This window comes from Notolepis coatsorum, assembly GCF_963971535.1.
Source record: "Notolepis coatsorum genome assembly, chromosome: 14".
Classification (NCBI taxonomy): domain Eukaryota; kingdom Metazoa; phylum Chordata; class Actinopteri; order Aulopiformes; family Paralepididae; genus Notolepis; species Notolepis coatsorum.
The window spans coordinates 70,759,010-70,784,422 of NC_140178.1; the positions used below are offsets into that span (position 1 = coordinate 70,759,010).

The 25,413-nt window shown below is 42.0% G+C and overlaps 1 protein-coding gene across 2 annotated transcripts; it reads left to right on the forward strand.

Moving 5' to 3' along the window:
- The first annotated feature begins 558 nt into the window (after nucleotides 1-558).
- On the forward strand, nucleotides 559-19,988 carry samd9l (sterile alpha motif domain containing 9 like). 2 transcript variants are annotated; one of them, XM_084329519.1, is made up of 5 exons: nucleotides 561-609; nucleotides 5,246-5,352; nucleotides 6,852-6,916; nucleotides 14,236-14,294; nucleotides 14,471-19,988. In XM_084329519.1, the coding sequence occupies exons 4-5, from the start codon at nucleotides 14,291-14,293 to the stop codon at nucleotides 19,108-19,110; spliced, it is 4,644 nt and encodes a 1,547-aa protein (XP_084185645.1). In that variant the 5' UTR covers nucleotides 561-609; nucleotides 5,246-5,352; nucleotides 6,852-6,916; nucleotides 14,236-14,290; the 3' UTR covers nucleotides 19,111-19,988. The 2 variants fall into 2 exon arrangements, with proteins under 2 accessions (XP_084185644.1, XP_084185645.1); XM_084329518.1 differs by lacking the exon at nucleotides 5,246-5,352 and having other exon boundaries at nucleotides 559-609.
- Nucleotides 19,989-25,413: the final 5,425 nt, after the last annotated feature.

Here is a 25,413-nt window from a genome sequence, read left to right on the forward strand (position 1 = left end):
CCACATAGGGTGCAGTAAGCCTAAGGTAGTGTAGGTTGTCCTCCTTGGGTTCCTATAAGTCCCAGGTCAATGTCTTGTAGCAGTCGCTGTCGCTGCCCCCTGTTGTGGAGCCTGGAGGCTGCTAGTCGCTGCCCACTGTTGTGGAGCCTGATGGCCGCTGGTATGAAGGACTGTCCGAGGCGGTTAGTTGGGTGGGTGGGGGCTGGGGGGGGTAGGCGGGTGTGGGGTAACTGTACATTGGATTATCGACGAAACCTTACTTGGTCCCAAAAAGAGGGTCTTGTGTGTTATTGGGTTAGGATGACATTTACTGTACATTGGAGGGGGTTGGGTTAGGACATTTACAGGGGCCAGCTGAGTTTGTTATTTGATCCAAAGAGAATGGACCTTTTATTCCACACTTTTTATTCCACGTGATGAACCTTTTAAAGAAACTTGAAACTTGAAACTTCCTTAAATGTCCTTGCCGTGACTCACATCCTGTGTCGCTATTCCTCAAAAACGAAACCATTCCGTCTATAAATAGGAACTTGGTAGCTTTGGACAACCAGTCTGAATGTTGGAGTTCGATAAGGAGGACTGGTGGAAACAGAGTTCCCGTCCAGTAAGGTAAGATATCCAGTTAGTGAACCAAACTACATTTATTAGCTTGTTGATAGTTCGACGGAATAAAAATGCGCTTAGTGAATTTAGGAGGTGTCAGATATTGGCAGGTTTTTTGCTAATGAAAGAATATCCATAAAAGGTATATCTATAAATCTACCATATCTATCTATTTATCCGTCTGTAATTGTATCCATTGTAACTTACTTAAACAACATTATTGATGATTGAGTCAATTTCGGTGACGGCCAGACGAGATTATTTGTCAATTTATACGTGATTATTTCACAATTTGTAGACCCGACGTGATGGAATATTTCACAGAGGCTATGAGCATAGGTACATTTGTGTATGTGAGTCGGTTTTGAGCTGTAGTTTTGAACATCAAACTCGAGGAAAATAAAATAAAAGTTATATTATTAGATTTGTATTTTTACCGCGCTGCCTGCCTCTCCACCCTCTCTTTATTACAACCAATTTGATCAACAAGCTATCCCCCCACTGTGAACAAGGTTTGGTCGAGTGAATCCACAGTCCCTTGCTCCCCTATAGGAAACCACCCCATTTTAACTCTGAAGAACTGGTCCGACGCGAAACGTTTGTTATACAAGTATCGCAGAGACATTTCAAAGGTACTCACAGTTGCACGAGGGTTTCGGACAGAGAAGCGCAATGGTTTGAAAGGTCGGCGTTGCTAATAAACATTTTAAATAATCTTTATAAACGTGTAAACATCACCGAGACGGCATTGCGGCTCTGCAGATACCCTACTCCTCATTGCGGCGTTCGGATGCGAGCAGCCATACGTTCTTCGCCGTTTACACGTTTATAAAAATGATTTAAAATGTTTATTAGCAACGCCGAGCTTTCAAACCATTGCGTTTCTCTGTCCAAGACCCTCGTGCAACTGAGAGTACTTTTGAAATGTCTCTGTGATACTTGTAAAACGAACGTTTCGCGTCGGACCAGTTCTTCAGAGTTAAAATAGGGTGGTTCCCTATAGGGGAGCAAGGGACTGGATTCACTCGACCAAACCTTGTTGGCGTGCATCACAGTCACGAAAGGGGATAGCTTTCTCGAGAACCCGAGACATGTTTCGGTCCAAACATTTTCAAAATGGAAGATTAGGTGCTTTTATGCTCCATTATGACATTGTAGGCGTTCATTCTGAAAACACAGGGGACAACTAGGAATTTGAAGAAGCCACATCCTTTCCCAGACATATCATATTCAAAAGGTTGTAGAGTGCATAGCACGGGTCAAACTTACCTGTGTTAGTTGTAATTACCTTTTATGTAGAGTAATTATAAAAAGGTGTGGAATAAAACTATTGCTTTTCCCAAGCATTTTTCTTTTGATTAATGAATTTATCATAAAAAAGTGCAGGTCCAAAATGTATGTTGTTTAGACATGTTGCGTGCATGTCTTGGAATGCGCCTGACTGGATAAATTACATGCTGGTGCTCTAGTACGACATCTAGTGGCTGAATGTTTTATTGGCCACTGGTTCTCATGATAGAAACAATCTGAATACTTGGTTACTTTCTACAAATAACAGTAATGGGTAAGTGTAACAAAGGCAATGTAGGAGCCATTATGATGGTGGCATATTATTTGTAATATTATTATTGGACACCTGGTGGCGGGTTTTAGATTTGACAGCACTGGTTAGGTATTTAGGGTCACCCTGTGCTAATCAACTAGGACACAGGTAGTGAGGAGCACACCGTTCTTATCAGTAGCTCAGTAACAGTAGTTCAGTAACAGTAGCTCAGTAACAGAAGCTCAGCAGCTCAGCAACCATAAGCCAAGAAATACCAAATAAATATAGAATACCATATAATTCCTACAGAACCCACTCTGGCAATAAACTGCAACTTCAGCAATAAACACCCCTAAACCTGGAATCACGACTGGACATCCATCATTGCTGTGTCTACTGCGTAAGATCACTCCCTACCATACCTGTGAAGTAACGGGCAAGAGAAAACAGGACATTGGAAATGAAAAATTGCTGTTACAGGCAATATGACAATTATTGTAATTTGGATGATTACAGCTATGCTACGCTGTTTTCCAGTGAAATTGTGCCCTGGAGAAATAACATTGTACTGTGATCTTGATATGATTATAGATAATCTAGTATAATGTAGATTTGTGTTCATAAATTAGTATGCAGTTCTCAGCATGTGACATCACCATGCAACACTTTGGAGTTGTTCATTTGACAATAGGAGACAATGTTAGGTGTGCCTGCCAATACCTTTTCCTCTTGTTGTGGAAGAAATAATTGATTAATCATTTAATATCATAACAAATAAGGTATTATGAAAATCAAATCATTAGGGGAGAACTGTTTTAGCCATAGAGTTGATCAGGATCTAATATTGTACCTTTTAGTCCATTGTCTTGTTAATCAATGCATTATTATCATGCTCTTCATTTGTTCCTAAATGCTACACAGTAACCAAAATTACACTATAAAAACTAAGTGGATAGTTGATGATTAAGCAATAGCTCACGACAGGCCGTGGTATATGGCTAGGCTATTATATCACTGCTAAGGGGAGTAGTTTATCCGTCTGATTCAAATGATGCTATCGGCCATTTTGGCCCCCTATTCCTTTTTGTCCATATATGGGCATATTGTGTAGTGACTTGAGGGCTTTCCCAATCTTGGCACCAAGAGGATTCCTTCTGGGCATGCATGAGCCCTAGTCTCCTCTCTCTGCAGACCAGACCGTCTCATTTAACAAGGCAAAAAAAGAATCCTCAGACCCTGAGGCGTCTATGCCTTCTACAACGCTGTTCAGTTTCCGCATTGCCGTTTTGCGCTCTGATTGGCAGAGCATGCGCATGAGCCGCGACGCGGCCCTCAGCCGTGCTGCGATAAGGCTTTTGCCAGCGGGGAGAGGGGCGCCGTGAGCGGCATCGCTGCGCTCATCAACGACCCTCCGTGCTCCGGCTTTCAACAGCGGGGAGAGTATTATGGGGGTTTTAACACACCATTTAAACAAGCAAACTGTTTTCCTCTGAAACTTTGAAAAAGTCCCACGACGCCATGTTTGTTACTGCTTCGCGGCATAAGCCCCATAATACTCTCCCCGCTGTTGAAAGCCGGAGCACGGAGGGTCGTTGATGAGCGCAGTGATGCCGCTCACGGCGCCCCTCTCCCCGCTGGCGAAAGCCTTATCGCAGCACGGCGGAGGGCCGCGTCGCGGCTCATGCGCGCGCTCGGCCAATCAGCGCAAAACGGCAACGCGGAAACCGAACAGCGTTGTAGAAGGCATAGACGCGACCCTGAGTGATACTGACTTGTAAAATGGAATTTGAATCATAGCTGTGAGTATGCTCATTATACCATGGCTATGAGCCAATCAGATTGCTTGATTTGAGCTAGCCATTTTATAATAATAAATATTTCACTTCATTAGCAGAAAATGAAGATATTGATTTATATGTGTATATTAAGGCTGTCAATCTATTAAAATATTTAATCTGATTAATCGCATGATTGTCCATAGTTAATCGTGATTAATCGCAAATTAATAGCATATTTTGTATCTGTTCTAAACTAAATCTACCTTAAACAGATCTTTTTCAAGTTTTAATTCTCTTATCAACATGAGAGTCGACAAATGCTTGCTTTATGCAAAAAATTCATGTTTATTTATTGCCACAATGAGAAATACTGTCCAGAATCTTCAAGTAACTAAGATGTGCAAACTGCATTGTAAAAACAAAACAAAAAACAAACAAAAAAAAACAGATGGGCATACCAATTTACTAACTGTAACATTACATAGTAATGATTACTATGATTATGATCATTGGCTTCCAGTACGCTACAGGATAGATTTGAAAGGAAAACGCCAACATTTTGGGAAATTAGCTTAATTGCCATCTTCCCTGGAGTTAGACAAGAAGATACATACCTTTGTTGTCTCTGTGCGTGCGTTAGGCTTAGGGAACGCCCGCTCCGTTAGCTTAGCTTCATCACTGGAAGTGGGGCAGACCTGTACCCTGAAGTTCCCTACAGTGCCCTACAGTCACGAAATACACTCCAAATACAACTCCAAAACGTTCCTGTAAACATGTTGTGACCTGTGTATTTACCACCTGGAGAAATAAAAAATAATTGAATTCGACATTTACGTTTTATAAGCAAATATACTCGGAACTATTTTTTGCCGAACCACTCCTCTCTGTGCGCAGTGATTTCAGTGCTACTTTCTAACGTGACGCCGCGTTTGTTTACATTCTCATTTCATTCAAAGGATCCGAACCGATTGAAGTTTATGGATACCATGACTTAAAATCCTCTTACCTTGACGATTAAAAGCCTCCCCAATTTAGAAAACAGTATTCCCATGGCTGGTGTTGATATGCTGCACGCTAACGGAGCTAACCAACAACCGGACACTAAAGCAGATAACTAGGCTAACTTCCGGTCGGGGGGTTCCAAAATAAAAGAGCTATAGTGCTATAGACTCTTTTATTTTGGAACCCCCCCGACCGGAAGTCAAAATGTACCCTTGTTATTTGCTTGAGTGTCCGGTTGTTGGTTAGCTCCGTTAAAGTGTTAAGGTTCTCCTATTTGTTTTTAAAGCCCTTAATGGTCACCCCCCCTCCTACATCTCAGACCTCCCGGCACGGTGGTGTAGTGGTTAACACTGTCGCCTCACAGCAAGAAGGTCCAGGGTTCGATTCCCGCTTGGGGACCAGGTTTCCATGATGCCAGGTACCCAGGTGAGGTATCTCCCAGGCCTTTCTGTGTGGAGTTTGCATGTTCTCCCCGTGCTCGCAAGGGTTCCCCCCGATAAGATAAACCCAATGGAAAAACATGCACAACAACAGATCGCTAACGCTGTGGCGTCCTTGACGAAGACGGGCAGGAGCACTTGGATTGGTCCCCGGGGCGCGGCTCACATTGACGCCCTATCTGCTCCCGGCTGTACATGGGGGGAAGGACGACGGGATAGTGCAGAGACTCAATCGCATTGGCGACTGAGAAAAAGACAATGCATGTGTGTGTGTGTGTGTGTGTGTGCCGCTCCAATTGCATGTCCAGTTCGTTGCATGCCGAATAAAGACCCCCTAAAAGAGGTCCTGCATTATTATTATTATTATTATTATTATTATTATTATTATTATTATTATTATTATTATTATTATTATTATTATTATTATTATTATTATTATTATTATTATTATTATTATTATTATTATTATCCTATCCCCCTATTATTCCAACACCAGGTCCCTCAGGTCAGCCGATCAGAGGTTCCTGACAGTCCGGAGGTCTAACCTCAAGCTCAGGGGGGCCCGTGCCTTTGCTGTCGCAGCCCCTGAACTGTGGAACAGCATCCCCACCTCCATTAGGCTTGCCCCCTCGATAGATGCCTTCAAATCTAGGCTCAAAACCCACTTCTACCTACTAGCCTTTCCCGTTCATTGACTCATGCCCTGTTTTCGTGTGTTTGCCTGTGTGCCCTCCCATAAAACGGAGTGTGATTGTTGTCAATATGTATCTATGTACCCCCTGTACAGCACTTTGGTTGACACGTGTCATGTTAAATGTGCTATATAAATAAATCTGATTGCTGGATTGATTGACAGTAGTGTGTTGAACTTTACACTTGAACTATTCATCCCCATTTAACCCTTAATAATCAGCCATTTAACACAAAAGGACGACCCTCATGCATTGCAAATTTGCATCAAATTCAAAACGGAGTGATGCACAAAATAACTTAAAAAGAAAATAATAATTTAAAAGAATGCATAAAGTGTGCATGAAATAATAGGGGAAAGAAAAAGTTAGGAACTTGTTACATTCACAGACACAAGGGCTGAGGACTCACACTCTTTCTCTCTCTCACACACACACACTTAACTTCCATGCCAAATTTCAGCCTCTTAGGGCGAAACCTGTGGACACTAGAGGGTGGGGACATTTTTGTGGACCAACCAACCGATTGACCTATAGAGCTGCTGGTTGAAGCAAAAAAAAAGGAGAGCTGGAGAACCAGTGCAATGTTTGAAATGTTCACCTAAGTATCTTAAACTGAAGATGTGCCATCACAATGTGTTGTGTGTGTGTGTATTTGTGCCGGTGTAATATAAATAGTTCAGTAGATTTCCTAGTGTTGGACTGCCTCAGCTTCTCCTTTTTACAGTGAGAGAGGGATGTTCCATAATATGTATTCCTTGGTCCGACCGGTGTCCATTTTGCTCTTCATTGACAGGTTATAGAGGCGATCAGGAAGCACGGAGTGAGACTGACAACAGTCCTGACCACTCATCACCATTGGTAGGTCAAATAGAAACCACCTCCTGCACGCCAGTCTGCTTTGTACTACTCTTTCACTCGAGTACCTAATGCTCATTAGATATAATGCTTGAATTGGCCTGCACGATAGACAAAAATATAATTATTGCAGTTTTTTTTTTTTTTTTTTTTATTGGAAGAATTAGTACATATTTATACATTTCAGTTATCAAAATTATACAACTTCCATTTCCTTCCCCATTCCTATCCCCTAACCCCACCCATCCCACCCAGTGAGGGCGACGACAAACATACATGAAAAAAAAGAAAAAAAGAAAAAGAAAAAAAAGAGATAAAAAGAAAAAGAAAAAATAGACATTTAAATAATTAAACAAAAGTACAGATGTGGCAGACAAAGCTACGCAAAAAAAATTAAAATGAAGTAAAATAAAAATAAAACAAAGATAAAACAAAGATATTTTTATATATACATACCGTAATAATAATATATAATATAAGTGTTACTCTCCATTTTAGTAGCGTAATTTCCAGATGGTAAAACAAATAAAATGGAAAGTAAATTTAACACCCTAAGCAGACCACCACAATGCCATCTCCCTAGCCATGCGTGGGCTAGCAGTGTCATGAAGGTAGATAGGGGGTGGAGGGGGGTCATGGGGTCCCAAGATTGGATGGAGTCATATGGGTTTTGAAATGGGATAGGAAGGGCTGCCATGTTTTGTGGAAGGTATCCGTGTGGCCTTGTGTAGTAAATCTGATTTTCTCTATATGTATAAGAGACATGACATGACATCCCTCATCCAGTGTAAGTGTGAAGGGGGAGTGGCTGCCTTCCAGTTGAATAGGATGAGGCGTCTGGCAATGAGTGAGGCAAAGGCCATGGCATTGGATTGCCCAATAGATATTGCAGCGTTTTCCGGTGTCAAGCCAAATAGTGCAATAAGAGGGCATGGGTCAATGTTCATAAAAAATATGTCTGAATAAGATTTAAAAATGGAAGTCCAGAAAGGGGCCAGTACTGGACAATGCCAGAACATATGAATAAGTGAGCCAGGGGCTTGGTGACACCGGTCGCATGTGGGATCCATGCCAGGATTTATCTTCGCCAGTCTAGTCTTTGACCAATATAGACGGTGTAGGAGCTTGAACTGTATCAGTGAATGGCGGGCACATATTGAAGAAGAGTGTATTCGGGCAAGAGCGTTTTCCCATTCTTTGTCTGTAAATTGATGATTTAGATCGGACTCCCAGTTTTGTCTTATAGCCAATACTGAGGAGGGTAGGGATAGGGATATGATGTTATATAGTTTAGATATTGAGCCTTTGATTACAACCTTCACCTCCAAGATGCGATCGATCAAAGTTTTTGGGGGTGTATGGGGGAACTGGTCAAATTTGCTCTTAACAAAATCACGTATCTGTAGATATCTGAAAAAATTTGTTTTTGGTAAGTTAAACTTTAGGGACAGTTGTGTGAAAGACATAAAAGAACTGTCTTGGTACAAATCATAAATGTTCAGAATGCCCTTCTTAAACCAGTTGCTGAAGGTTTCATCCACCATAGAGGGAGGGAAAAGGAAGTTTTTGTGGACAGATGACGACTGTGACATGGCGTGGAGACCAAAGTGTTTTCTAAACTGGGACCAGATCCGGAGGGAGTGTTGTACTAAGAGGTTGTTGGTATACTGGGCGGTTGTGACTGGGAGCGAAGAGCAGACTAAGGATTGCAAAGATGTTCTAGAACAAGATGCCCTTTCCATGTCCACCCATGCCGGTACCCACTGACAGAGTCCGTAGTGGGAGTGACTCCAGTAGAGAATGCTGTGAATATTTGCAGCCCAATAGTAGACCAAGAAATTGGGTAGTGCGAAGCCTCCCTGTGATTTAGGCTTCTGGAGGGCCATTTTATTTATTCGGACTGGGCGTTTGTTCCAAATAAAATCTGATATTGCCTTGTCGAGGGCTTTAAAAAATGACTTTGGAATAAAGGTTGGAATATTTTGAAATAAGTACAGAAATTTCGGTAATGTGTTCATTTTCACAGTGTTCACTCTGCCAACAAGTGATAAAGGAAGTGATGACCATCTGATAAAATCCTGCTTGGTGCGCTCCAGTAGAGGGGTGAAGTTGGACGCTATGAGATTAGAATGTTTATGTGTTATCGTTATGCCAAGGTAACGGAAGCTGCTTGGGGAAAGCTTGAAGGGGAACATAGAGGGGGGGATATTTCTAGCTAAGGAGTTTATGGGGAAGAGTTCACTCTTGTTTAAGTTTAATTTATAGCCAGAAAAAACGCCAAACTCGTGTAGTATGTGAAGGACACGTGGAAGTGTGGCCGCTGGATCCGCGATATACAACAGGACATCGTCCGCATATAGCGAGATTCTTTGTTCCTGTCCATTTCTAATGATGCCTTGGACATGGCGGTCCTTGCGAAAGGAAATAGCTAGTGGCTCGATCGCTAGTGCAAATAGTAGCGGAGAGAGAGGGCAACCCTGTCTTGTACCGCGTTGTAGGGGGAAATATTCCGAAGTCACATCATTTGTTCGAACTGATGCCACTGGAGAGGAGTATAAAAGTTTGACCCAGGACACAAATTTCTCGCCGAAACCGAATTTCTGCAGAGTATAGAATAAATAGTCCCATTCAACCCGGTCAAAGGCCTTCTCTGCGTCTAGCGCAACAACGACCTCTGCAACGGGAGACTCGGTGGATGAGTAAATTATATTCATAAGGCGCCGCAGGTTGAAAAAAGCCATTCTATCCTTCACAAAGCCAGACTGGTCTGGATGGATAATACTTGGTATAACGGATTCCAGTCGTCGAGCGAGTACCTTTGCCAAGATCTTTGCTTCATTGTTAAGGAGAGAAATAGGACGATATGAGCCACAGTCTTTCGGGTCCTTATCTTTTTTTTAAAGCAGGGATATTGAGGCTTGATAGAGAGTCGGAGGAAGCGAGCAGGATTGAAAAGATTCCTCAAACATTGAAGCCATAATGGGACATAACTGGGTGGAATATTTTTTTAAGAATTCCACTGGGAACCCGTCTGGGCCTGGGCTTTTCCCACTCTGCATCATAGTTAAAGCCTGTTGAATTTCATCAGCGCTAATGGGCTCTTCCAAAAGAGTCATTGAATCATTGTCTATGACTGGTATATCCAAATTTGCGAAGAAACTATTCATGAGAGAGGGGTCTTTGGGGGAATCAGAGGTATATAGTGAAGAATAAAATGTTTTGAATTGACCATTTATTTCCAATGGGTCCGTATAGATCTCTCCAGTGGCAGAGTTAATTTGCGTGATCAAGTTCTGAGCGGTGCGGTGTTTTAGCTGTAGTGCCAGCACTTTACTAGGTTTATCACCAAATTCAAAAAAGGACTGGCGTGATTTGAGTAGAAGCTGCTCAGCATGACTGGTGGAAAGGAGGTTAAATTCCGTCTGTAGGGTCACTCTTTCATTATAAAGTGAAGGTGTCGGAGATACTGCATATGAATAATCCAATTTAATAATTTGGTCTGAAAGTTCAGTGCGTCTGCTGTTGTGCAGTTTATTACGTCGAGCACAATTAGAAATAATTTCTCCACGGAGAAAAGCTTTAAGAGCTTCCCAAATGATGGACATAGGCATGCCAGGGGTAGAATTTACCTCAATAAAAAATTTGATCTTAGTGGACAGGAACGATGAAAATGAGTCCTCAGATAGCAATAGTGGATTAAGTCTCCACGGCCTGAATGATGGACATTTGTCCGGGAAGGCTAGCTCTAAGATTATTGCTGCATGGTCTGAAATCACGATGCTATCGTAAGAGCAGGAACGCACTTGAGATAGAAATGTGTTGTCAATAAACAAATAATCAATTCGAGAATATGTATGATGAACTGGTGAAAAGAAAGAGTACTGTTTGGCGGTGGGATGAAGGAAGCGCCAGACATCTGAAATACCGTATTGCTTCAGGAAGGACACTATGGCTCTAGCAGTCTGAGATTGTGGAGCTGGATTAGATGATGATCGATCTAAGGCTGGGTTAAGAGCACAATTAAAGTCACCTCCCATAATCAGTTGGTTAGAGTTCAGGTCGGGGAGTGAAGAGATAAGTTTATTGATGAAATGCGTGTCACCAAAATTGGGAGCATATACGTTGACTAGGACTACCTTTGTGGAATAGAGTTCCTGAAACTATAATGAATCTGCCATTAGGGTCAGAGATCACATCAGATGGAGTAAATGGTGTGTTTTTGTTGATCAGAATGGCTGTTCCTCTGGCTTTGCTCTGAAAGCCAGAGTGGAACACTTGACCTACCCAAGCTCTGTGTATTCGACGGTGATCTACTCGCCGAAGGTGAGTTTCTTGCAGAAAAGCGATGCCAACCCCAAGCTGCTGTAAGTGAGTAAGGATCCTAGTACGTTTCAAGGGGTTATTTACACCCTTCACATTCCAACTAATTATGTTAGTATTGCCCCCTGACCCCCTATTAGGATTAAACACTGGCATAAGAAAGTGAAAAAATATTCATGACATTTGAGATGGCAGAGTGGTGGTCCAAGGTGCTTATAATTAAAGATGAAAAAAGTCATAAGAATAGAAACAAAAAACAATAAACAAAAATAGACAAAGATATTCACTGTTAATATTAGCAATGAAAAACAAACAAACATAAAACGCCCTCTCACGTCCCCGTGGGGCGTGACTACTCACAGCCATAGTAACACTGACTGTGCCTAGCATTACAGCTAACCTTGTGCACCCTGTGCTCTAAACGAGCACCCCGTGAGAACTGTAATTCTTAATTACACATGGCAAGAACCAAAAAAAAGAAAAGAAAAAGGGAAGAAAGAAAAAATAATGAATAAATAAATAATTGCTCGACACGTGGCCATATATAATTATGTAACTAGCTTGGTTGGACAAGGCAGGTTTCTAACAGTGTATACACCTAAACCCCTGTTTGGAATCTCATTGTAGTCCACCCCCTCAAGAGACAGGTACTGCCTATTTAGACCAGTAGAATGTAAGATATCTCTCTTTGGTTAGAGTTCTACACCAAATGTTTGGGCCATGGGGTATGTTGTTTTATAAAGGTGCATAGTGGCACCAAACCTGTCTTTTCCATATAACTAACACACACACATACATACACAGACACACACACACACACACACACACACACACACACACGGGCGGGGGCCAATTGATCACCGCCCTGACACACTCATACCCACACGCACTCACACACACACACCCACCACTTATGTTGCTATGGTTAACTTGAATAAGTATGACAAAGATAAATCGCAAGCCTGCAGCCAATTCGGCGCATATAATGTAGTGATACTAAATAATACGATATCACCAGGAGTGGGATATGGGCGAGTAAACAGTCAGCTTGTACCCAACGTAGACTGAGACTGAAAGTTTAGCAATAGCCAGGCGGCTAGCTGTGGTAAGTGACGTCATCAAGTCAGCCACCAGTGACCCGGATGAAGATGAATATACATGTTAATCGCCAGCGGGATTTAACGAAAGAATAATAGTAACAAGTTGGCTTTAGCAAGTAATAATAATAGTAATAGTAATAATGAATTCAACGTGAACTGAGTTAGCCAACCGTCTATAGTAAGTGACGTAATCGAACCAACCCGGCAGTGACCCGGAAGAAAAAGAAATACAAAAATAATAAAAAAAAAAAAATAGTTAATCGTCAGCGGGATGACAGTCAGCTTGTATTTAACGAAAGAATAATAATAACAAGTTGGCTTTAGCAAGTAATAATAATAGTAACAATGAATTCACAGTGAACCGAGTTAGCCAACAGTCTATAGTAAGTGACGTAATCGAACAAACCCGGCAGTGACCCGGAAGAAAAAGAAATACAAAAATAATTAAAAAAAAAAATAGGCGACATTCACCGGCAGGTTCACATTCAGCTTGTATTCTACGTAATAAAAATAGTAGTAACAAATGAGCTTTAGTAAATTAAGACTAGCCGGCCGGTTATAACGAGCAAGTTGGCCGCTGTACACAGCAATTGCATAGCGACAATCATACCGTGTTGTTACCCACATCAATTTCGTCAACATTTTATAATTATAAATTATTATTATTATTGCAATTATTCTGACAGATATTAGCATTATGATGATGTTATGCTAAACTAACTTTCAGTAGCTCTCCGACAGTAGATGGTGGCAATTGACCTATCTCAAACCCCGCCCCAAACAAAGTTTGTCAGAGGAAAGCAACAGTTGTGATTGGAGGATCATGAAAAAGAGGGCAGGGCTTGAGATAGGGCCATAGCCCCCATTGGACTTCCCAGATGGTTCTCATTCTCGCGACTCCACTTAAGCCCCTTTCACACCGGCAGGGCTCCGGTTCAAGCTCCAGCTCCGTTCTTGAGCCTCTGAACCTTGGTGCTCTCTGGCGAACCAGCCCGTGTTTACACCTATTTAAGCAGAACCAATGTTCCACCGTCTCCGTCATCAGATGTCCTGCTAATATGTAATGTTCTACAGTAGGACTTACTACTATGATACCCATTAAAAGTAATTTGTGCTGGAATTAGGGCTGCAACTAATGACTATTTTGGTAGTCGACTAATCTGTCGACTAATCGAAAACCAATTATGTAAAAAAAAAAAAGGATATAATTTTATATATTTTTTTAACTACCTATCTTTGTGAAAGTGGCTTCTCAGCTCTGGTCCAGCTGAAGACAGAGCAGAGGAACAGATTGGACATTGAGCATGACCTCAGAGTTGCTTTGAGTCAGGACCAAACAACATCCCCAGTTATCCCATTAGTTCCCCCAAACTTACTGTCGGTCTGTTATGTTAAGCTAAGAAGTCTTCAGCTGGCTGGACCAGAGCTGAGAAGCCACTTTCACAAAGATAGGTAGTACAAAAAAAAAAAAAAAAAAATTATAATAATTTTTAATTTTTTTTTAATGACTAATCGACGCAACAATATCTCGTCGACGATTTTTCATAATCGACATCGTCGATTATGTCGACTAATCGTTGCAGCCCTAGCTGGAATGATTAATTTCAATCGTATGTGTTTTCGTGTGTGCGCTCGCGGGCTGAGGCTTGCTAAGCCTTTCTCCACGCATATTTATTTACAACAGTGCAAAATATTTCACTATAATATTTCAAAGCGAAGTAAAAAAAAATATATATATATATATAATTAAAAAAAAAATCTGCCCCCTGTGCCAATGAAAATGCCCCCGCGTGCCTATGTGGGCACGCGTGCCTAGGGTTGCCTACCCCTGGTCTAGGCTATTTGTGAACCTCTATGTATTCTGGAAAATAATCTAAATATAATGTGTTACTTTCTACACAGGGAGGGATTGTGATGTCTTGTAGTCTATGGTGAACTTGCAGCTACATTAACAGCAATGGGTAAGTGTAACAAAGGCAATGTGATAATTATTGTAGTTTAGATGATAACAGCTAGTCTACACTGTCTGCAAGATATTTTTTTTTAGTCCTACAGACATAACATTGTAATGTGATATTTAATGTCTCCTAATATTAAATAAAACATTGCTGTTGTTTTGCCTCTTCTTATTGCACAGCTGGCAAACCTGAGCAGCCAACAGAACAATGGACCGAGTCAGATGTGAGCTCCTGGCTGACTACTATTGGAGTGAAGGAGCAGTACATCAAGAAATTGCACGAGGAAGAGGTAGACGGACGGATTCTCATTGAACTGACCGAGGACTATTTGAAGAAAGACATTGGCATGAAGTCGGGGCCTGCTCTATTGCTAATCAAAAAGAGAGATGAGCGTGTGCAATCGCAACACAAAACTGAGAAAAGGGAAAAGGCCACTAGTGGCCAAAAAAGTGAAAATGGATGTAAGAGGAATAAGCAGACATCAGTTCACTCTGCTCCAGAGACAGAAAGAGGCCATCCTGAGACTCCTGACACAGAATGTGTCTCAAGGGAGAGACCAACTGACCAACAGTTGACCACAAAGAAAGACTGCAAACCACGGCCTTTTGACAAAGAGGGTGTTGATTTCACTTATGTTAAGCACAGTGTTCTGCAACCCGAATCTGGTGTCTTTGATCTGATAAGTCCTTGCCATGAATACAAATCTTTTGCCATAGCTGCCAAGTTAGATCGCACAAGGCTACAGGCAAAATTTGCGAAGGAGGTTCTTAAATTTGGCATCGGATGCATGAATATCAGATCAAATGGCACAATACACTTTGGTGTGATGGACAGCAGAGAGGATACAGGCTATGTACACGGTGAGATCATTGGCATCCCTGTGGTAGAGAAAGACATGTATGTGGATGCGTTAGATCATATTGAGAGGAGTTGCTCTGGCTCTGACAGTGAACATGTACGGCAGTGCATACGACCACCTCGGTTCATTGAGGTGATGGATGTAACGAGTACAGAGAAAGGATATGTAGTGGAGGTTGACATTGTGCCTTCAATAAGTATTGTTAAAGGCAGAGTGTATTCAGTTCATCTGCCGAACTTCAAAGAATCGGCTAACAAAATAGAATATGAGAAAAAAGCGACTTACCAGAGGGTAGGCTCAAAAACGGAGCCAGTGAGTGATGAAAGACAAAACGATTTTTATCACAGAGTCAAAGACAGGGACGCTCAAAGAGAGGAAGCAGAGAAGTGCCGGTTTCTCGGTACACCAGACATCTGGCAAGAGGACCTTGGAAGGAAACTCACAATGCTTGTGACTAGTGGCAAGAAATTCATTGAAAAAGAGAAATGGTACATACTTGTCACAAACAAATTCAAACCGGATGATCTTTGCAGTATTGACTGGTTACTCAACATGAACATTTTCTGTGTGTTCGATTTTGACCCAGAATCAAAGCTATCAGGGCTTTGCAGTAAATACATTGAACACCACGCCGCAAATATGCATTTCATGCAGAGCTACAGGATGCCCAGTGAGGTGAGCATTGGAGAATTTGTAAGCCATTTGCATCTGTTTGAGCAGACCAGCTGGATCTTTTGTAACGGGCGGACTGATTACAAAGGAAATGAAACCCCATGTGATGAAATGGCTTGGATCAAGACAAAAATGACTCTTTTGAGGGAATCCGTGTCCTTGATCTGCAAACAGATCTTGCCAAAAGGCACATTCCAAGTGATATTCCTTCTTACGTCACCTGCCGAGAAACCACTCTTGCACACCTTTTATGAGTTTTTCACTGATATGGAAGGCCATGAAGACATCCTTTGTATCTCCGAATCTGAGGAAAACTTCCAGAAGTGGCAAAGCTTTGCTGAAGCTTCGTGTGCAACAGAAATGGTGAACCGTTCCAGTGTTGTTGGAATGAAAATGAGTCATGTTGACGCAACACTGCAGCAAATCCAACCAGTAACCACACGAGACACCAAACACTTACCCATCTTTGTAAAAGGACAATGTCTTCTTGAAAGACGTGAAGAGGAAAGGATGTATTCCTTGGAAATCCTGGGTATTAATCATTGTAAAGAAACAAGTGAGGACTACATCAAAGCAGAGAAAGAGAACATTGAATGCCAGTTTTACCATGGAGGAAGGGTGACCTGGTTGAACTTCTGGCTTGCTGAGCAAGGCTATGTCGGAGAGGTAATTGAAAGGGATGCTTATCGTGAGGTTTCAAAACTTCTCCGTGACACATTGAAAAGGAATTCTGATCAGAATTCTGTGAGCACTATCAACATCTACCATCATCCGGGAAGTGGTGGCAGCACGGTGGCGAGGCAAGTGCTGTGGAACAACAGGAAAGATTTAAGATGTGCTGTTGTGAGGCCCTCATACCCAGCTGCTCTTGTCACAGAACATGCAGTTGAACTAAGAAAGTATGAAGAGAAAGATCCTCAGAGATGTGTTCCTGTGGTCCTTCTGATCGAAGACTCTGAAAAGGATTACCTTGATGATCTAAGGAATGAACTAGCTACTGCAATTAACAGCAAAAGAATCAACCAAGGAACACTGTGTTTCATTTTGTTGAGCTGCAGACGATCCCTTAATCCAGAAAAGAGGTGCAGTGAATCTCCATTACAGAATGTATCTGTCACTCACAAACTATCTGTTGAGGAGAAGAGAAAGTTTGCTGGAAAAAGACAGACACTTGAGGAATCTTTTCTACCAGAATTCATCTTAACATTTGTTTTGATGAGCGATGAATTCAACCATGAAAAGATTGTGGAGTATGTTGAACAATTTGTGAAACATCTGTTCCAAGACATTGATCCTGACTCTGTTGTCTCTCGCCTCATTCTCTATGTGGCATTGCTCAATACATACGTTCAAAACTCCTTCATCTCTCAATCCCATTGTGAAGCTCTTCTTACAATAACCATCCGCATGGATAGGTTTCACAAGAGTTTGTTTGAGGGAGCTCTAAGTGAACCAGCTAAACTGGTCCTCACACACCTTAGAGATGACAAGACTCACATAGATTCAGTCAGAATCATCCACCCGCTAGTTGCAAAGGAGATCCTTCAACAGCTCCTGGGGGACCAAAAGAGCCAAAGTAGTTTGGCAATGGATCTGCTCTGTGAGGATGTACTTTTTCAGCACAGATTTGGAAAGGAAGACTATTTGCTGTTTTTGAGAGCGCTGTTCATGAAACGTACTAGAATAAGCAAGGGGGATAAAAGTGATAGCTTTTTCTCTCCTCTCATTGAGAATGTGTGCGAAAAGGAAACCCCAGAAAAGGCAATCGAGTTACTTAAGAAAGCATACGAATGTTTCCATGAAGACGCATTCTTTGCACAGCAACTTGCCCGCCTACATTACACCTATGAAAAGTTTGAAGAGGCAAAACACTGGGCAGAAATAGCAGCCAAGCAGAAGCCCAAGAACTCATACATACTTGACACAAAAGCCCAAGTGTACAGGAAATGGTTCATTGCCAAGTACAAAGCCATTGGGAAAGTGCAAAAAACGGCTGAAAATACAGCAGATGCTTTGGACACTGCATTGAAAGCCATGGAGTGTTTCAAAGATTGTCAAAAAGCAGCCCTCTCGGACACCGAATCCATGAACAGTTCAGGATTCTTCTCTGAAGTTGAAGTTGGATGCAGCCTGCTGAAACTAATTTTTTCATTGGAGCTGTTCTCAAACAAAGCCTACGGCCATTCAGAATGTATGAAGTACCTGCTCACAGATTACATTCCTGAGGGAGTTCAAAAGTCCTGGGAGCCCTTTCATGAGCGTTTGAAAAATCTTCAAAGCACAATGCATGAATCCTTGGACTGGATCTCAGAGGATCTCACTTACTTCCAGACAGACATTAGTGCAGAGGAAGAAGAGACCACTGAGAGACCTGAGATGAAGATAAGCCATCCACTGATGTGGTTGAGGAATAAATCTGTTGAGTATGGCAAGTACTTCAGCGAAGCTTCTATTTCCTCAGATCTGAAGCAATGGCAGTCAAACCCAGCAACCTTAACTCCATTCAAGAAACGCATGCTCATTAATCACCTTGGTGGGGGTAATATAACATCCATCCTCTCCATTCTGACTGACCATAAAGAAAGAAATCCAGTGGAACTTCTTGAGAACATCTTATCACTGTATCCCAGCAACCCATTAAGGGCCAGGCTTCCTCAAATGGATGTTGTCAATTACATAGTGGCCCATGTTGCTTTGAGTTGTCTGTCACCTCAGTCTCCAAAGGTTGCTGCCCTGAGGGATCTACAGACACTCTGTAAACAATTCCCAGCGGAGAAAAGGAAGTGTCTTCCCAGTGCCTTGTTCTTGCTTACCTTGCTGTTCTGGCCAGAGGACGATGACACAGACCATGAGAAAGAAATCAAATATGAAGTTGTTCAATCAGCTGTTGAACACTTGAAAAGAGGCTACTGGACAAAAATGAAGGAAATTCCTCAGCGAAAGAGACGGATTTACACTCATTTCTTTCTGAGTAATGGGAGTGGTTTGGACAGAATTGTCCACAAGAGCAAGATTGAAACCTATACTAAGATGCTCCCGGTCTCTGAGAAACGAATGAAATGGTTCAGTGGGGAAGTATGGAAAATGCCAGAGATAGCTAGGATGTTAAAACGTTTCTCTGGTTGGACTAAAGATGGAGAAGTGTACCTTGAGGGTCCACGGAAAAATAATTTCAGTATCTCTCCTCTTTATGTGCCCTCTGTGCCTCACGGTAACGAAAACATCACATTCTACTTGGGATTTACATTGAGAGGACCTGTTGCATACGACATCACAGTGAAAAAATAGTTTTGCAACAAAGCAGACCCTCAGATTTATTACTGGTGATAGATAGCTATGCCACTCACCACTGTGTCCTCTATGATAAGGTGGGTTGGTCTTCTCTGGTAGAGAGGCGTAATAATCACTGGTATTTGTTTATCTATAAGGCCATTATCAGAAAACTAGCACCTTAAATTGCAACGATGCTAGATGGGAATTCTGGACCCTATCTAACCTGCTCAAATGGCTAACTTATGCTTACGGTCTCTCGTGCACAATCTGAACATGGAAAGCCAGCCTTTTGTACATTGTGTAATTGTTTTCCCTTTTATACCTACCACTGTATAAATAAATGCATGTGAAAATGTGTCCGTCCTGACACATTCGGTGTAAACTGATGTTTTTTTTTAATCTGTTTTGCCTCGGTTTTATTGTTTTTTATTGATGCCTATTTTAACATTGTGTACTTGTTTTATTTTACGATTTATTAACTTTTTTTAACTTTCATATTCATCTATTTCTTATTTTTTTAAATAATTTATTGTGATGAACTGTAAGCTCGACACCAACCTTGAGCTTAATCTTTTAGTGTAAATAAAGGTTTAAATATGTTCATATGTTGGATCATATATAACTTATATATTGATCTTGGAGAATACACTGAAATAACCTTCATTGTACTTAAACATTTAGATTAGTTTGCCGTACAGTCTTAAGAGCTTAAGTTTCTCTGTTTAAGACTGCCTGAAGAAGATGAGTATGCTAAATAAATGTTCTAGTAATTTGATAATTAATCTCCACAATTCCACTGGTAACTTGTGTATTATTTGATTATATGATATTATGCCTGTTTTTTGTTGAAATTATTAAAGGAAAAAAAAATGTATGATGTGTATCATTGTATACTTCTACCAAATGTTTTGTATTTTATAATATGAAAGTCTTCAAATAAATTCATCTTGAATCTTAATGACACGTTGGCCCATATATATTTTTATTTTGCCATGACATGTAGCTACAGTAGTATAGGCTGGTCTGCCTGGCCGTCCCACAATTTAATAAAATGTTACTTTTGCTTGCCAAGATGATGGAGACATGAAATCTGCAATGAAAACGAGGGGGGCGCAGAGGCATGACAGGGGGGGCCTTGCGATTAAATTTTTTTTTTTTTTTTTACTATTTTTTTTGGATTACAGAAAATTATCACTAAAGTGCTATCTGTTGCAGCTGCACTGTTCTCCATGAAAATAACATTTGATAAGTTTGACCATTTCTCAAAATCATTATTTAATAAAACAGAAAAGGATCACCAAGTTACTCTGGATAAAAAAAAACTTTACAGACAACATTGAGACAAAGCTTCCTGACACATCTCCATCCAAACTCTTGGAATAACTCATTGAAATCTCATCCGATACCACCTGGAGAGCTAGTTTCAGAGTGTGGTGCTGAGTACCAAGTATCTCATGATGCAGCAGTTAAGGTGTTGATACCATTCAGCACCACATATCTGTGTGAAGCTGGCTTTTCATCCATGACAGCTCTGAAAACAAAATATAGGGCCAAGTTGAGCCTTGAGGATGACATGCGTGTTGCCTTGTCAAAGACTGACAGCAATAAAGACTGTTTGCTTATTTCCTATGTTCGCTTTGTAAATTCCCAGTCACTGAGTGAAGATCTGCTGTTTTGCATTATGTCAAAAACAGCGACGGCTGATGAGCTCTTCAAAATTATTGACAGTTACCTGACAGAACATGGACTGAAACGGGAGAACTGTGTGGGCTTTTGCTCTGACGGTGCGCAGGCCATGGCAGGGAAAAGAAGGGGGCTACAGGCGCTCATCAAGGGGGTCTCGCCAAACTCGCAATGGACGCACTGTAAATTCACAGAGAGGCGTTAGCGTCAAGACAGCTTAGCCCTGAGCTGAATGCGGTTTTGACAGAAGTTATAAACGTGGTAAATTTAATCAAAACCCGACCCCTGAAAGTGCGCCTGTTCTCTGCGCTGTGTGAGGAGATGGGAGCTGACCATTCTGCAGTGCTGTTTCACAGCGAGGCAAGGTGGCTCTCGCGAGGGAAGGTGTTGTCAATTTGAAAGGTCACGATATTGGTGTTATTTCAATCAATTTAAACATGGCCCATTTCATGACTATATTGTTGGGGCGAGAGGGGGGGGGGGCCCAAAATATTTTGGTCCGCCAAAGGGGGAACTGACAGAAAAAGTTTGAGAAGCACTGCTTTAGGCAAAAGAGATCTGCCGGGTATTGCATTTTGTTAGCATTTAGATTTTTTGTTTTGGGCTGAAGTTGAGGGGTTGCTATTGCTGGCCACACCTAAGACTGCCAAGGGCGGTCTGGAGAAACTCACAATATAAGAAGTCACTAAATTCCAACCCACACATCAGAGGTTGCTGTTTGACACTTCCATTTTCTATGTTTCATTGTTTTTACGATGTGTAATATTGTACCCCCAGATTCATGACAAAGGCTCTCTACAGTGTGTGTGAGGATTGCTGATTTAACCTGTGTGCACACTGATTACTTCAACAGGTGCACAGCCACATCTGCTCACAAGTCTGATTAGCTTGACCCAGGGCAGGTGTGGCTCCTCATACCAGCCATATATATATTTGATTTGATTTTATTAGGGATCCCCATTAGCTGGTGCGATAGCAACCAGCTAGTCTTCCTGGGGTCCACACACAAAAAAACATACAAAAACAATCACTATTGCAAAAACAAAATGATTAAAAAAATAATATAATTTTTATTATATATAAAGAGTCCTAAACAGATCCTCTTGTGAAGGTTGGTTGGGACGAGAGGATTCGGCCCAATTCAATGCGGAGGGAGACTGCAGTTTGGATGAGGAAAAAGTTTGATGAAAGTTTGACAGACAGACGTGTTAGCGAAACGGTCGGGATTCCGAGTGTGACACATTGAGGTGCTGGAGGGGTATTGGGTAGATGAGTATGGGACCGAAATAATGGCGGACTGGGACACAAATTCAGCCCGGGACATTCAGACGCACCGGCCCTGAAACCAGCCCACACAGCGGCCGTTATGAAACACTTGTCCAGTATTAAACAACCCAAGGCTGTGGCTAAGGAGTCAACATCAGGGAGACCAAATCTACACCCCGCCCCTAGATGTGCACAGTGCACACACACACACATATACTGTTACTTCCTGTCATTGGCATACGTTTTCTTTTTTTTACTAACATCTTAGCGCCTCATTAGCCTAGGGATTAAGGTCAGGATACATGAAGTATTAACTACACCATAATAATATTGAGGTTTTGATCCATAGAAAGGTCTGTGCTACACAATTTCAGTTAGATTCTATTTATTGTCCTTTAATTTTGCACTCATGACATTAGCTTGCCGTTTAATCAACATCGAAAGACCCCCCACTTCCTCCCAGACACCCATTCCAAGAGCCTGTTCGCTTTCCAGGTCTCTCTCTCTCTCTCTGTGTCTCTCTCTCTGTCTCTCTCTCTCTGTGTGTGTCTCTCTCTCTCTGTGTGTGTCTCTTTCTCTCTCTTTGTGTGTCTCTTTGTGCGTGTGTGTCTCTCTGTGTGTGTGTGTCTCTCTCTGTGTGTGTCTCTCTCTCTGTGTGTGTCTCTCTCTCTGTGTGTCTCTCTCGCTGTGTCTCTCTCTGTGTGTGTGTGTCTCTCTCTCTCTGTGTGTCTCTCTCTCTATGTGTGTGTCTCTGTGTGTGTCTCTCTATCTCTGTGTGTGTCTTCCTCTCTGTGTATCTCTGTGTGTGTGTGTCTCTCTCTCTCTGTGTGTGTGTGTCTCTCTCTCATACTCTCTCTCTCTGTCTCTCTCTGTGTGTGTCTTTCTGTCTCTGTGTCTGTCTGTCACTCTCTGTCTCTCCCCCAATTAAACTGTCCTACTCGACATCACCAGCATGTTTTTTGCAGCAAGTCACTTGTTCCTTCCTCTACTAAACAAGTCTGTAATTTTTGTTATTGTTCTGCGTCTTTTATTAGCAATTTTTGTTTTTTAATTCTAGCTTTTTCAGCTCCACTGTTTCTTTTTTTTTTACAGGGGCCAATTTCGAATTGCATATCATTCTTGGTTGACACTGAAGTTAGTCAAATGCCATCCGAATTATGAAAAAGCATTCTTGATGGAGAAACAGTGTATCAAAAATCTGAAAGAAGGAAAGATAGCCTACTGTTTGAAATTCTCACAGTTGTTAGATTACTGCTTCCCTCTGCTGATCAGCTCTTCCACCTTAGAGCTATATCTCCAGGCAGCCTCACGTTGTTCACTAAGCACAACATTTGACGACACAGAAGCAAATCTTCATTCAAACAGCAATGGCAGGCAGCTCACACAGTAGAAGCAATCGTCCGTGTTATCTGATTTGGAGAGTATTCCTTCATTAAAAGGACAACAAAAAACGTCTCTGAAGGCTTATATTGTCAGAGAATAGGCTACAGTGTCAGAGAATTAGGAGAATTAGGCTACGCTACGGTATGCTCCAAATGGCATTGAGTTTCTCTCGTTCTATGTCACAGATAGACTAGGGGACACAAATTCATGGGAGATGCAAGAGCTAGTAGGCTATTTTTAAGCATCTTTCTGTGGCAATTTTCATTTTTACATCTAACTTTTTCAGCCCTACCCTACCAAAGTGGGCAGATCGGAGTGGACTAAATGGGCCAGTTGAACCCCCCCATCAAAAAATTTTATATATTTTTTTGGACCAGCCCACTTTACTTCCGGCCCATCGGGATTCGTCCCGATGGCCAGTCCGGGCCGGCTTGGCAATGGCAAGTATGTCGTCTCGAGAGGAAGGGAGCGGGAGCCAGGGCGGTCAGTTGCCAAGATTTGAGCGAGAGCGACACCGACAGGGTTGAGAACGGCCATGCCAAAGAAAAGGAGACAGGTGGTGACAGTATCGAGTGTAGTGAGGGTGAGGAGAGCGGGGGTGAAGGGTGGAAAAAGGTGGAGAAGAAGAGTAGGGAAAGTGAGGGGAAGGAGAGGAAGAGGAAGAAAGAGAGGGGAGGTAGCTTAAGTGGGTCAGAGGATGAGGGTAGAGGAAAGGATTTGACAGAAGTGTTGAATATAGTGGTGAGATTTGAGGTAGATGGGGGAGTTAGGAAAATAGAGCCGTTAAAGTTAACGAAATTCATAAGAGCGCAGTTAGGAGAGGTAAAATATGCAAAAGAATGGGGAGATGGAAACTTGATTGTAGGTTGTGTAAGTTTAGAGCAGGTGGAGAAGGCAAGGAAAATGAGTAGCATTGGTAAAGTTAATATCTCTAAAGTAGTAAGAGTTGGGGAGAAGAGGGATGGTGGGTGCAAGGGGGGGATAGCTGGAATACCAATTGAGGTTAGTATGGAGCAGTTGGTGGAAAATTTAAAGAGAGACGAACGCAATGGGAATGTTAAAAATGCTGAAATACGATGCATTCAAATCATTTGATAAACTGATCCAACAATATCATCTGGCCAACAATCAATTCTGGAGATATTTACAATTGAGGCATCTTCTCATAAGCACATTTGGCTCTCCACAGACCCTCCCCCAGGGTACAGATCTGCTTAAAAAGATTTTGGCTATCTCTGGGTTTGGACATGAGGCCTCTGTTTATTACTCCATGTTTATCGACAGGGAGGGCAGTGGGATCTCCTCTGCTCTCAAAATAGTCTGGGAAAAGGACTTAGTGGTCACATTTGAGGAGGAGGACTGGGATAGAATCTCGGGGATCCCCAAACAGGTGTCCAGGGATATTAGAACAAGGCTAATACAATTCAAGATCTTCCACCGCATCTATTGGACCCCCTCTAGAATGTATAGACTGGGCCTGAAAGAGAATCCAGACTGCTGGAAATGCCAGACAGGGGAGGGGGACCTAGTCCATGCACTTTGATCATGTCCGAAAATCGGAGATTTCTGGAGTAACATCCACAACTACATCACAGAGGTCACAGCGGGAATGAGTATGAGTTCTGCTCTGGTTTATATATCCTGGGGGATCCCTGCAGTCTTAGCCATATCGCAAAGCCCCTAGCTGATTGGATACAAACTAGCATTATGATAGGCAGACAGATAATAATGAGAGGATGGATCATTTCAAAAGTGGAGTGGCGAACTGGGTAGGGTAGCTGCCTATGAGAAGACATCTTTTAGTTTAGGAGAGAAAGGAGACAAATACATTAGCAAATGGGGGAAATATCTGGAATTTCACTCATTATAACTGGGGTGGTGGGCACACTTGCCTAAACGTTGCTGTTTTACACCAGTGTAACCATGGCCTAAGACAGCGGCGATGCACATGATTATCTCAATACAACTGTGAGCATACAGGCTTCG